The following is a 13,675-nucleotide window of genomic DNA, read 5'->3' as shown; positions in this document are numbered from 1 at the left end:
ACCACCGGAGCCAGGCCTCGTCCCGTAACTGTTGCTTGGTGGTGGAGGTGTGCCGCGGAACGGCCTGTAGGTAACGCCGATTTGGGGAGGTGGGGCGGCGGCGGAAGGTTTTGCGGGCAGTGTTGAGACGGTGATTCAGCTTTTTGACGCGGTGACCGTAGATCCAGCGGTCCCTCTAGTGTCGACTGGGTAGCTTGGTGAGAGGGATAGAGGCTCTGGCAGCATTTTGGAAGGCCTCTATGACCTGCCTCTCTAAGTTGTCGAGGTGGTGAGTAGCTGGAAGAGAGTTGGGGGTACTTTCTAAAGTGAGGGTGAAAGCACTCCAGTCAGCCAGTTTTGTATTGAAGCGTGGAGAAGGCAGTGGAGGTGGTGGCAAGGTGTTTAGCGCCAAGTGGATTACCACTCCATAATGATCGCTAGTCACAGTGGGGTGGACTGACCAGGTGGCGGTGTTGACGAGGGGCGTGGACACTATGGTCAGGTCGATGCGTCCTCCTCCAATATGTATTGCCTGTGACACGTTACAAGGAGGGAGACTCCTCCTGTTTCGGCTATCGCTGCAACGACGTGTCGACCAGTGACATTTTGGGGCGATGGGGAGCATAGACGTGGATGGTGGGAATTGAAATCCCCGCCGATTAGTGTGGGTTCCTCACAGGCGCTTGCAAAGAGCTCACCAATGTCCATGCTTCCGTGTTGGGGACGGTATATATTGTAAATTTTCAGGGGCGTCGATGGGAGCTGAATTCGTATTCCCTGTACTTCTACCCCATCACCACAGTAGATTGGAGGGCGCAAGTCTGTGCATTTGATGTGCTCCCTCACAAGGATGGCACAGCCTCTTGTCTGCCCCTTTACTCTAGGCACGAGGAAGGACTGAAAACCTGGTAGGCGAAAGGGGGAGTTTTCTGGAAGCAAAGTTTCTTGGAGTAGGAAGACGTCAATCTTGTCCTTTCTTGCTGTTTCAAGTAGGGTAGCGTACTTCGACCTGGCCCCTAAAACGTTCTATTGTCGACCGTCTCTCTCTCTCTCTCTCTCTCTCTCTCTCTCTCTCTCTCTCTCTCTCTCTCTCTCTCTCTCTCTCTCTCTCTCTCTCTCTCTCTCTCTCTCTCTCTCTCTCTAACTCCCCCTTCCCCCTTCCTTGTTTCCCACTGTAACAGACGAGGGGACGAGGATAGCGCGTGCAATATAACCCGCTATTAAAGTTTGGCCACGGCTCGTTATATGTAAATCAAAACGCCTCCCTAAGCGTGTACGTGAAGAAAATAATAGTGACTCCTCCGCTGACTCGGGCTGAAAAAGAAAACGAGGGGGAACTGATGGCGATACGATATTATGAAGAGAGAGAGAGAGAGAGAGAGAGAGAAATACACGAAGGAAAAGGAAAACGGACAAAGATAACATAGCACAAAAAAAGACCGTGAAAACATAGGGACGAATAATAATAGCTAATAATATATGGACAAAAAGAAAAAAAAGACTACATGGAAGAAAATATAATAAAAACGAGAAAACATGAAAGAAAACAAAAGGAAGGCAAAATTGATGGAAGAAAGGAAAAAAAAGATAGAGTATATGGAAGAAACAAACAAACAAAAAAAAACACTGAAAACATGGAAGAAAAGAGTGAAAATACATGAAAAGAAAAAAGGGAGAATAGAAAATGGATAAAAATGGGAAACAAAAGAAAAAAAGCGAAAAAGAAGGAAAAAAGGAAAAAGGGAAAAGGGAAAAAAGGAAAAAAAATAGATTACATGGAAGAAACTAACAAAAAAAAAAAAACTGAATACATGGCAGAAAAGACTGAAAATGCATGAAAAAGGAAGATAAAGACAAAAATGGAAACGAGAGAGAGAGAGAGAGAGAGACAGAAATGGAGACGAGAGAGAGAGAGAGAGCGAGCATGCACACACACAAACCCTATACATACATTTCTGCCTACCTGCGTCGTGTCCTGCGAGAAGATCACGGCATCCAGGTCACCACAGTTGTAGTGCGTGATGAGGTGGTCCGTGGTGTAGGTGAGCCGCCCTTCGCCCTCCCTCAGGATCTCCTGCTGCGCCAGTGTGTGGTTGAGCGCGAAGACCACCTGCAACACGGGGACCAGTCTGAGCTAACTCGTCATCATCGTCATCGTCAGCATAAGTTATTGGTTAGGAAGGAGAGAGTATGCGATCGTCAATAGTGGGAGACTTTTAGCCCGTTCAACCTCATATATGGGAAAATAAGGACGTTGAATGAGAAGGAGGAGGAGGAGGAGGAGGAGGAGGAGGAGGAGGAGGAGGAGGAGGAGAAGAAGAAGAAGAAGAAGAAGAAGAAGAAGAAGAAGAAGAAGAAGAAGAAGAAGAAGAAGAAGAAGAAGAAGAAGAAGAAGAAGAAGAAGAAGAAGAAGAAGAAGAAGAAGAAGAAGAAGAAGAAGAAGAAGAAGAAGAAAAAGAAGAAGAAGAAGAAGAAAAAGAAGAAAAAATGAAGAAGATGATGATGAAGAAGAAATAGAAGAATATGAAGATAAAGAAGAAGCAGAACAAGGGGGTCATCATCAGTTCATCGGAGGACAATGGTATTTATTCTCCTATGTTTTTCAGTTCCGAATCTCACATGAATATACTTAATTCTGTTCCTGCAAAGGTTTCAATTCCACCCTCCACACCCCCGCTTCTTTGTCTGCCTTGACTTTCGATGCTCCTGATTTGCTATTGTTACGTTGACTGTCCCTTTGTTGTCGCCTCTAAATACAGATTAACGTTCAATATGCGCTGGGCCGGGAAGCCATGCATGCCCACCACGTATACACGCTGCGATACGGTGCTATTTATATATTTTCGCTAAATTGTATTATGATATGCATCCACCCCGGCACATTCGACACACATTATTTACCTCCCCAGCACACAAGGCCGGGTATAAATGGATGCTCGCCACATACACACGCATCAAAATGTCGGTGTCACTTGTACGTTTTTATTACATCAATGGAGGCCGATCAAGGGTAAAAAAATAAAAAAATAAAAAAACATAACAGCCCGCTGAATGCTGCTGCCACAGTCATCGGTATATGAGTGGAGGGAAATCAGCTTTGGAAAGATTATTAATGTTTATTTCAGTTTTATTTTAAAGGATAGAGAGAAAGATACAATAGCTAAAGAAAATGAAATAAAAGATATTGATCGCATATCGCTGTTTCCACGAAGTAAGACTGAAGCTGCTAAAGAAAAATAATAATGTAATTAATTCTTGGTGTCTTATTTTTTTTCCTCCTGAGTCGAAGTTCCAAGAGAAAAGCAAGAATAGAAGGCTGGTCCATGGTGTTATACTGCGCCCAATCATGCACGCACGCCACCTTACGGTACATTTATATGTGTACACCACTTCGAATTGCTTGTATGTATTCACCCATGCATACACGACACATTCACGCCACATTAAGCTTTTGAAGACTAATTTAGCCACACCCCTTGCCACATTTCAGACTCCACCACTACCACACTACATGGCCCCTGACTTCACATCACTATACTCAATACTATACTCTATACATTCATCATTCATCATTCATTCACCATCATATAAATGCACCTTTTCGACTCATCACACACACACACACACACACACTCTCTCTCTCTCTCTCTCTCTCTCTCTCTCTCTCTCTCTCTCTCTCTCTCTCTCTCTCTCTCTCTCTCTCTCTCTCACACACACACACACACACACACACACACACACACACCACACCCACACACTCTCTCTCTCTCTCTCTCTCTCTCTCTCTCTCTCTCTCTCTCTCTCTCTCTCTCTCTCTCTCTCTCTCTCTCACACACACACACACACACACACACACATACATACAATATAAATTCTACACCTCCCAGCCTCAGAGACAGACATATATACAATTCATAAAACAGACCGAAAGCGACAAAGACACAGACCAACACCGTCAATTTATGCCATTGAAAGCTAAATTCTTTCTCCCTTTCTAAGCTATACTCCGAGAAAGTAGCAGTAATAGAAGTAGTGGCAGCAGCAGTAGTTGTAGTAATAGTAGTAGTAGTAGTAGTAGTAGTAGTAGTAGTAGTAGTAGTAGTAGTAGTAGTAGAAGCATTATTATCATTATTATTATTATTATTATTATTATTATTATTATTATTATTATTATTATTATTAGTAGTAGTAGCAGTCTAACATCTCCCCACACACACACAGGACAAAGGACACAACACACCACAAATAATCAATAAAAGTCCTCTCCTTAATAGAGTTTCTCAGTGTGCTATTTCGTCCCCACGCGGGATCCGGCCCACCGCAGCGTATTGAGTAGCCTTCCCCTAATCCTCCCTGTAGCTATCGGGTCACACTTCTCTCCGCAACACGACGAACGAAACTGATACTCAAGGACTGCTACTGTTCCTGTCTATGGTACGGCTCCTGTCGCTGTTACTACCAAAGATCTTATAAATGGTAAGATGCACCACTCGCAGCAGCTCCTGTGGGGAAAATATAATCGGTCGGCGGTGGCGCCTCCAAAAGGCTGTGTGGAATATTATGTCCTAACCTCTAACTGGTGGCGAACCACTACATGTAGTGCAAGAGGAAAGAGACCTCGGGGTCACCATCAGCAGTGACTTGAAACAAACAAAACACTGCAAGTCCGCCAGTAAGAAAGCCAATACAATGCTTGGTTTCATAGCGAGGAACTTCGAATACAAGACGCCGGGAGTTATGTTATCCTTGTATAATTCGCTGGTGAGGCCACACCTGGAATACGCCGTGCAATTCTTGTAGCCGCGGTGCCGCAGGTGGACGCGGCGCCGCGGAAGGGTTAAAGGTCAGTGGTGTATCTTTACGTGTCGACGCGCTTATCAGGACCGTCTTCGCCCATATATTGGACCTACTAGGGTCAAAGGGTAATGCCTCCAAGGGTTAATGTAGGGTAACGTGGGGTTACGGGGTTAATGTGGTGGAGGCGTCGGCCATTCCTCGAGGCTTGAGTGTCAACAGGGAACCGTCATCCCGATAGTGGGCTGAAAGGAGGACGAGGTAGTAGCAGGCTGGCGTTCATACCGTTAACACGGCGTTATTCTGGCTCCGGAAAGGGACTTGGTGGAACTGGAAGGAGTAATCTGACTAACCCCGCAATGCGTACGTATCTCTTCCTCTGTTATCGTTTAGCGTCTAAGTATCTCCTGATGCCACAATATTGTAATACGTTTCCTTAGTGTCTAAGGTTCTTCTGCCTCCCACAAGTGTACCAGTACATTCATGTTAACGACGAGTGGTAAGGGTTGTCCTGCCACGGAATATAAGGATAAGGTTTACATTCATGTTCATATGTCGGACGTAGGGAGTTGCCCTGTCCCGGAAAATGTAGAGATAAGGTGTAGTCTACCTCACATTGTAATGTTTCATGATCGGCTTGCAGGTTTGACCACTGTGCAATAAACGTGACGTGAGTTCGACGCAGCGGTTTCAGTCATCCTTGGCACTCACTCAACAAGCGCTGGTCACCGCGCTTACAATTCTGGTCTCCGAATTACAGGAAAGACATTGAATTACTTGAGAGAGTACAGCGCCGCGCCACAAAGATGATACCATCACTGAGGACGAAGCCCTATGAAGAGCGACTCGAGCGACTCAACCTCTTCACGTTGGAAAAGAGACGACTGCGGGGAGACATGATACAAGTCTTTAAGTACCTGAACAAGCTCAGCAACGTTGATCACTCCAAACTCTTCACGCTACAAGCTAACCTGAGAACAAGAAACAACGGAAAAACAATTCAAGCAAAGCGATGCAATACCGACATCGGCAGGAGTTATTTCTCGAATAGGGTTGTTCGCCACTGGAACAGCCTCCCTGCAGAAGTGGTTAGCGCAGAGAGCATCAACTCATTCAAGAAACGCATTGATCGCCACTTTGCTGCATCGGGAGTGAACTGAACGTATCCAAGAGTAGGTACACAAGTGCTTTAATCCTTCCCTGCAAGCCACTCCTATGGCAAACGGATTGATTGAATCACTGAACGCAGGCAGCCTAGTCATGAGCCAACAGGCTTTCTGCCGCTTGCTAGTCCATGTTTCCATGTTTTCTGGAGAGGGTTGGGGCTATAAGTACACGGTAAGTCGACACGGTAAGTTTGGGGACAGTTTTCCACAAAGCCGTTTAGCGGAGCCACCATCGACCGATTACAATGGGAAGCTTCGAAGTGCTGCGTCTTTGCATTTGTAAGATCTTTGCTGCTGCTACTACAATTACTACTACTACTACTACTACGACGACGACGACGATGACGATGACGTAACTATCTATATCCTCAATTCTGCCACATGTCACAATTATAGTCATCCCCCTAAAAAAATCGACTCCAGGAACGATAAAATAGAGGATGAACGAAAACCGGAGAAGTTGGACACTGGTTACTTCTACTAACGCATGTTTTAGACCCTTTTCATTTAAATTCATGTTCTAGGGTAGGATTTATGCTTTTCTGGCTGACTGTAAGGTAGTACACACACACACACACACACACACACACACACACACACACACACACACACACGAGCGAGCACTCCTTGTATCACTCTCCCTCTGCGAACACCCGATACCCTACGGTGCTCTTGTATAAACATCAAATAAAGTTTACAAGTTTTTATGGGCGTAAGGGGATCCGGCAATAATCTCTCTCTCTCTCTCTCTCTCTCTCTCTCTCTCTCTCTCTCTCTCTCTCTCTCTCTCTCTCTCTCTCTCTCTCTCTCTCTCTCTCTCTCTCTCTCTCTCTCTCTCTCTCTCTCTCTCTCTCTCTCTCTCTCTCTCTCTCTCTCTCTCTCTCTCTCTCTCTCTCTCTCTCTCTCTCTCTCTCTCTCTCTCTCTCATACACATACACATATACGTTCAAAAGGTATCCCAGACAGTAAAGGAGAATGCGGTTGGAACGTTCACAAACCTATGTCATAACTAACGCATCATGTACAGTATATTAACACTCCTTTATATCACATGAGGTCGCTACTGCAGAGGGTTGTGTCTCGTTATGGTAACAACGCTCTGGCCTCTGCTCTCTCCATATCTCCGACCTCCTCGCTCTCTTAGTTCTTGCCAGCGATACAGTGCTGATTTCTTTGATCTCGCAATATATCTTCGTCCCTTTTTTTGCTCTCTTTTTGCTCTCTCGATTCCTTTTGACTTCTTTGCTCTCTTACTTCTTTGGATACGTCGTTGATTTCTTTGCCATCTCGTGATATGTCTTCAACTTTATTACTCTCCTTGCTCTATCGACACCTGTTTGAATTTTTTGCTCTTTTAGCTTTTTTTCTTACATGTTTCTTTCTCTCGATGTCTCTCAATTCTTTGGCCTCTTAGTTTTTAATATTTCTTGCTCTTTCGCGATATATCCGACTTTTTTCCTCTTTTTCTTTCTCTTGATATCTCTTTGAATTCTTTGCCCTCTTAGTTTTTTAATATTTCTTTGCTCTTTCGCGATATATCTCCGACTTTTTTCCTCTTTGTCTTTCTCGATATCTCTGAGTTCTTTGCCCTCTTAGTTTTTTAATATTTCTTTGCTCTTTCGCGATATATCTCCGACTTTTTTCCTCTTTGTCTTTCTCGATATCTCTGAGTTCTTTGCCCTCTTAGTTTTTTAATATTTCTTTGCTCTTTCGCGATATATCTCCAACTTTTTTCCTCTTTGTCTTTCTCGATATCTCTGAGTTCTTTGCCCTCTTAGTTTTTAATATGTCTTTGCTCTTTCGCGATATATCTCCAACTTTTTTCCTCTTTGTCTTTCTCGATATCTCTGAGTTCTTTGCCCTCTTAGTTTTTAATATGTCTTTGCTCTTTCGCGATATATCTCCGACTTTTTTCCTCTTTTTCTTTCTCGATATCTCTGAGTTCTTTGCCCTCTTATAGTTCTTTTGATTCCTCTTTAACTTCTTAGCCCTCTCGCGATGTATCTTCAGTTTTATTTACTCTTCTCTCTCGACACCTTTTTAACTCATTCTGATACATAGTGATTTCTTTTTCTCTCACACGATATATATCTCCGGATTTATCATTGCTTTCTTTGGTCTCTCATGACACCTCTGCAGCCTGTTATAAGCAATGGCAACCTCTGTGTTAATTTACCGGCACGAGTAAGGCAAGGCGGAGCAGAGGGCGATGGATGGCGTGATAAGAGACGAGCTGAATGTGGACCAAAAGTGATATTCGCTAATTGGAGCCGCGGTCAATGATTGTGCGTTCCCATTGTCTAACCGGCTATAAACAACACCTCGTATCGACAAAGAGGTGATTAAGTACTTTGTTATCTAGTTTTCTTATAGCCAAAGTCAGCTCGTTCGTTGTTGCGTCCGTATTTCCTTTTATTTAATTGTGAAGTCCTTTTCTGGATGTTCGCTTTGTTCCTCACGAGTCTGTTATGCATGTTGGGGCGTGGGACTTGTTTTTGGGTATTGCTGTTGTTCTTACGAGTCTGTTATTCATGTTGGGGCGTGGGACTCTTGGGGGTAATCCTTTTGTTCCTCACGAGTCTGTTATGCATGTTGGGGCCTGGGACTTGTTTTTGGGTATTGGTTTTGTTCTTCACGAGTCTGTTATGCATGTTGGGGCCTGGGACTTGTTTTTGGGTATTGGTTTTGTTCATTACGAGTCTGTTATGCATGTTGGGGCCTGGGACTTGTTTTTGGGTATTATTTTTGTTCCTCACGAGTCTGTTATGCATGTTGGGGCCTGGGACTTGTTTTTGGGTATTACTTTTGTTCCTCACGAGTCTGTTATGCATGTTGGGGCCTGGGACTTGTTTTTGGGTATTACTTTTGTTCCTCACGAGTCTGTTATGCATGTTGGGGCCTGGGACTTGTTTTTGGGTATTGCTTTTGTTCCTCACGAGTCTGTTATGCATGTTGGGCGTGGGTCGCTTTGGGGTAATCCTTTTATTCTTCACGAGTCTGTTATGCATGTTGGGGCGTGGAAGTTGTTTTTGTGTATTACTTTTGTTCCTCACGAGTCTGTTATACTTGTTGGGGCGTGGGTCGCCTTGGGGTAATCCTTTTGTTCCTCACGAGTCTGTTATACTTGTTGGGGCGTGGGTCGCCTTGGGGTAATCCTTTTGTTCCTCACGAGTCTGTTATACTTGTTGGGGCGTGGGTCGCCTTGGGGTAATCCTTTTGTTCCTCACTAGTCTGTTATACTTGTTGGGCGTGGGTCGCCTTGGGGTAATCCTTTTGTTCCTCACGAGTCTGTTATACTTGTTGGGGCGTGAGTCGCCTTGGGGTAATCCTTTTGTTCCTCACGAGTCTGTTATACTTGTTGGGGCGTGGGTCGCCTTGGGGTAATCCTTTTGTTCCTCACGAGTCTTCTATGCCTTTGGAAGCCTATCGACAGATCTAACGGCCGTGTACGTAGTTTTCGCCGTCCGGTATTTGGTTGCTCCTTTCCATCCCTTCTTCTCACGTCCTTTTCTTCAGTTTCTCCCTTCTTCCTCTACCAATTCCTCCTGTTCTTAAGTCGCTGTCACTTACTAATATATATTCGTCCCTACCCGGCTCGTTTCTGAAAATGTAGTGACTCAGTACAGTCACGACCCTTATTATTAAGACACCCACAACAGGAAATTACACGCTCGAGGTTACCGGCAAATTGTCAACTCTTGTTATATCGAGGGGAATGATCGTCACTGTTTTCTGGAGTTCTTCTCTTCCTTCTTTTCCTTCCAAATCTTCAGTTCATGTCCCATCCCCTCCCTTTCCTTAGTGGCTATTTTTTTTTTGTCCCCTTTCTTCAATCACCCCATTTCCCTATTTCGATTTTTCCCGTTCTTCAGTCATTGTAACTTATATTTTTGTCCCTTACCCGCTTGTTAGTGAGGTTTCTGCTACCTAATTTAGAGTCGCGACCCATACTCTAGACACCTACTCCAAGAAGCTACAGGGTCATGGCACGGGACGCTATCGACAAATTCACGGATCTTGTTATGTTTAGAGAGGGAAACGGCTGGCACTGTTTTTTTGCATTCTTTTCCTTCTTTTTCTCCCAGTTCTTTAGCTCCTATCGCAGTCCCTCCCTTTCAGTGATTTCTCTTGTTAATTCCATCTTCGTTTGGTTCCTTTCTCCAGTTTCTCATTACTTATTCTGATTTCTCCTGTTCTTCAATCGCTGTCAGTTACTATTATATTTTTTCTCCTTAACGGGTTTATCAAAGAACGAACACATGATTTTAGCGACGATACAATCACGGCCTGATTCACCTGCGCAGTCCTCGTTACGACATCCTTTCCCAGCCACATGAACCACCTGCAATTACTGATCTGGCAGGTAAGAATTAACTGTTTGCCGTAATTAATAACACCTTACAAGCCATTCAAAAACAGAACCTCACACTTCAATGTCAACAGAAAAAAAATATAGAGAGATAGATATAGATAAGAAACATATATAGATTAATACAGGTTACGCCCGCAAGGAGGGAGAGAGTGACGTGGGAGGGAGAGAGAGAGAGAGAAAGAGAAGAGCGGATGAATTAAAGATAGAGAACGAGAACAAGAGAGCAACATTCGAGAGCAGGAGGTATTCAAGAAGACGGAAGAAAATAAACAGAGAATAGGTAAGGAAAAGCCCCTTGACTGCGGATTTCCTACAGTCAGACATCACCAAGCTACAGGAATGGAACAAAAAGTGGCTGATACAATTCAGTGAAGAAAAATATAAAGTCCTGCACACTGGGAGGGGATATCCAGCATACCAATACCACATAGGAAACACTCCACTATCCACCACAGAGGCAGAGAAAGACCTGGGAGTATATGTTTCCAGGCTACCAGTAAAGGCTAAATCCGTGCCAATCGCAGCGGACAGGTTACGAGTAGAATAGGTGAGTGGCAAGAATAGGTAAGGGAGATGAAGCAAAGAAAGACTGAGAAAGGTGGAATAATTGATGAAGGGAGAGAGAAATAGGTAGATAGAGAGAGAGAGAGAGAGTGTGTGTGTGTGTGTGTGTGTTGCCCGCTAATCTCCCACCAAGTCTGCCTCCTCGTAAACCAGGAAGAGAAGCACCACGGATTAAAGGTTTATTGTGTGCGAGCTGCTCCTCCTCCTCCTCCTCCTCCTCCTCCTCCTTCTCTTCTGCTCTTATTCCATTCCTTTATCTATTTTCTTTACTCATTCCTTTTCATGTTCTTCTCCTCCTCCTCCTCTTCCATCACTTCTCATCATTCCTTCCTATACATCTCTTTTTCCTCCTCCTCCTCCTCCTCCTTCTCTTCTGCTCTTATTCCATTCCTTTATCTATTTTCTTTACTCATTCCTTTTCATGTTCTTCTCCTCCTCCTCCTCTTCCATCACTTCTCATCATTCCTTCCTATACATCTCTTTTTTCCTCCTCCTCCTCTTCCTCCTCCTCCTCTTCTGCTCTTATTCCTATTCCTTTACTGTTCTCTTGGTTTCGTTCTCTTCACGTTCTTCTCTTCCTGTTCCTCTTCCATCAGTTCTCATCATTCCTTCCTCTGCATCTCTTTTCCCTTCTCTTCCTCTTCCTCGTTTCGTTTCTTACAATATTTTTCCTCCCCCTCCTCTTCTTTCTCTTTCTGTCCTTTCTATTTCCTCTTCTACTGATGGTAATGTTGCGCCTCCTCCTCCTACTACTACTACTACAATCTCTCTCTCTCTCTCTCTCTCTCTCTCTCTCTCTCTCTCTCTCTCTCTCTCTCTCTCTCTCTCTCTCTCTCTCTCTCTCTCTCTCTCTCTCTCTCTCTCTCTCTCTCTCTCTCTCTCTCTCCTTTCCTCCATGCTGTGCCTCTCTTTGCTCACTCTCGTAAAATTAATATAAATACGAGAGCTTATTTTTTCTTCCTCGACTCCACTGCCGCCTCCATCATCACTACCTCCCCCGTCCTCCTCCTCCTCCTCCTCCTCTCTCCTCCATCCTCCATCCCTCCCTCCTCCTCCTTCTCCTCCTCCTCTTCCTCCTCACTCTAACATGTGCCATAAAACACACACACACACACACACACACACACACACACACACACACACACACACACGTCATCAGCTTGAGCTCTTTTTTTCTTCAATGTGTTATTTATCTCTTTGATCCAGCGGCGCCTGGCTTGCTAACTTTTAATTTGATTTTAATTTTTATTCTCTGCCGCCAATGGCAGTGAACATTTAGAGTTGAGGAAGGGCGTGCTTCATTTTGTGAAGGGCTTCGGGGGACGGGGGAGGCGGAGGAGGAGGAGGAGGAGGAAGAGGAGGAGGAGGAGGAGGAGGAGGAGGAGGAGGAGGAGGAGGAGGAAGAGATGGAAGAGTAAGAGAAGTGTTAATCTTTCTTGCTACCAAATATTCTGAAACGATTGTGCATTACCCTTATTATTATAATTCATTAATACAATAATTATAATTATTATTATATTGTATAATTGCTGTAACACTAGTTGTCAATGTTGCATATTTAGTAGCAGTAGTTGAAATAGTAACATAAGTATTCGTAATTGCAGTAATAGTGTAGTAGATTTTGGTAACAGTGCCGGGATTGGAGAGACCAGCTTGGGGTGCTGGTAACACTGGAAATATGAATGTTTGATTTTGGCGTTAGTGACACTGCAGAGAGAAAAAATAAATGTTCGGTGTATTGGAATTACGCGCACTGCAGATACATGAAGAAAATTGTTTGGGGAGATTGTAACGATGCATAGAATAAAAAAAAAAAAAAGTGTTGGTAACGATGTAGGAACGAAAAAAGCGATTTCTGGTGTTGGCAACACATCATAATTGAAATGGTGTTGTTTTGTTACCTGTTACGCCTCAGTAATAGAAAGAACCTGTTCCGCGTGTTTGGAACTTTGGAAACACGTAAAAGAAGCTGTTTAGGCATAGCTCATACAGCAATGGTGAGGATTAAAAGGAGCTGTTTGGGTGTTGGTCATACAGCAAGGGTGAGAGGTGGACGTTTGATGTTTTGGTGATGCTGTAAGGATTAAAAGGAGCTGTTTGGGTGTTGGTCATACAGGAAGGGTGAGAGGTGGATGTTTGATGTTTTGGTGATGCTGTAAGGATTAAAAGGAGCTGTTTGGGTGTTGGTCATACAGCAAGGGTGAGAGGTGGATGTTTGATGTTTTGGTGATGCTGTAAGGATTAAAAGGAGCTGTTTGGGTGTTGGTCATACAGCAAGGGTGAGAGGTGGATGTTTGATGTTTTGGTGATGCTGTAAGGATTAAAAGGAGCTGTTTGGGTGTTGGTCATACAGGAAGGGTGAGAGGTGGATGTTTGATGTTTTGGTGATGCTGTAAGGATTGAAAGGAGCTGTTTGGGTGTTGGTCATACAGCAAGGGTGAGAGGTAGATGTTTGATGTTTTGGTGATGCTGTAAGGATTGAAAGGAGCTGTTTGGGGGTTCGGTAACAATGTAAAGATAACAAAGAGCTATTTTTTGGGTGTGGGCAACACTGACAACGTAAAGGAGCTGTTTGGTGCTGGCTGACGGTGCATGGCTGGCCGCTGCACCGATGTATGGGTGATAGTGATGGGCTGACGGAAGCTGCCCTGCGTAGGCTGACTGACCTTCTGTTGTTTGCTTGTGTTCTTGTGTATAGCGTTATCCCTACTCACACCATCCTCCCCTACCACACTCCTTCCACTCCAACCCACACACTTACCCATTCAACCCATCATCCACCTGCCCACTGCAATACCTC

At 44.3% G+C, this 13,675-nt stretch overlaps 1 protein-coding gene across 1 annotated transcript in view; it reads right to left on the bottom strand.

Annotated features, from left to right (window-relative positions):
* LOC126992075 (metalloprotease TIKI2-like) overlaps positions 1-13,675 on the bottom strand; it is a gene marked incomplete at its 5' end in the record, with an annotated part of 51,094 nt that overhangs the window by 22,218 nt on the left and 15,201 nt on the right. The window contains one exon of the mRNA XM_050850750.1: positions 1,943-2,089. Coding sequence (XP_050706707.1) covers positions 1,943-2,089 — 147 coding nt within the window. The remainder of the gene's footprint in view (positions 1-1,942; positions 2,090-13,675) is intronic.

Source organism: Eriocheir sinensis, unplaced genomic scaffold, assembly GCF_024679095.1.
Source record: "Eriocheir sinensis breed Jianghai 21 unplaced genomic scaffold, ASM2467909v1 Scaffold396, whole genome shotgun sequence".
Taxonomy (NCBI): domain Eukaryota; kingdom Metazoa; phylum Arthropoda; class Malacostraca; order Decapoda; family Varunidae; genus Eriocheir; species Eriocheir sinensis.
This window is presented reverse-complemented; position numbering and strand designations above follow the sequence as displayed.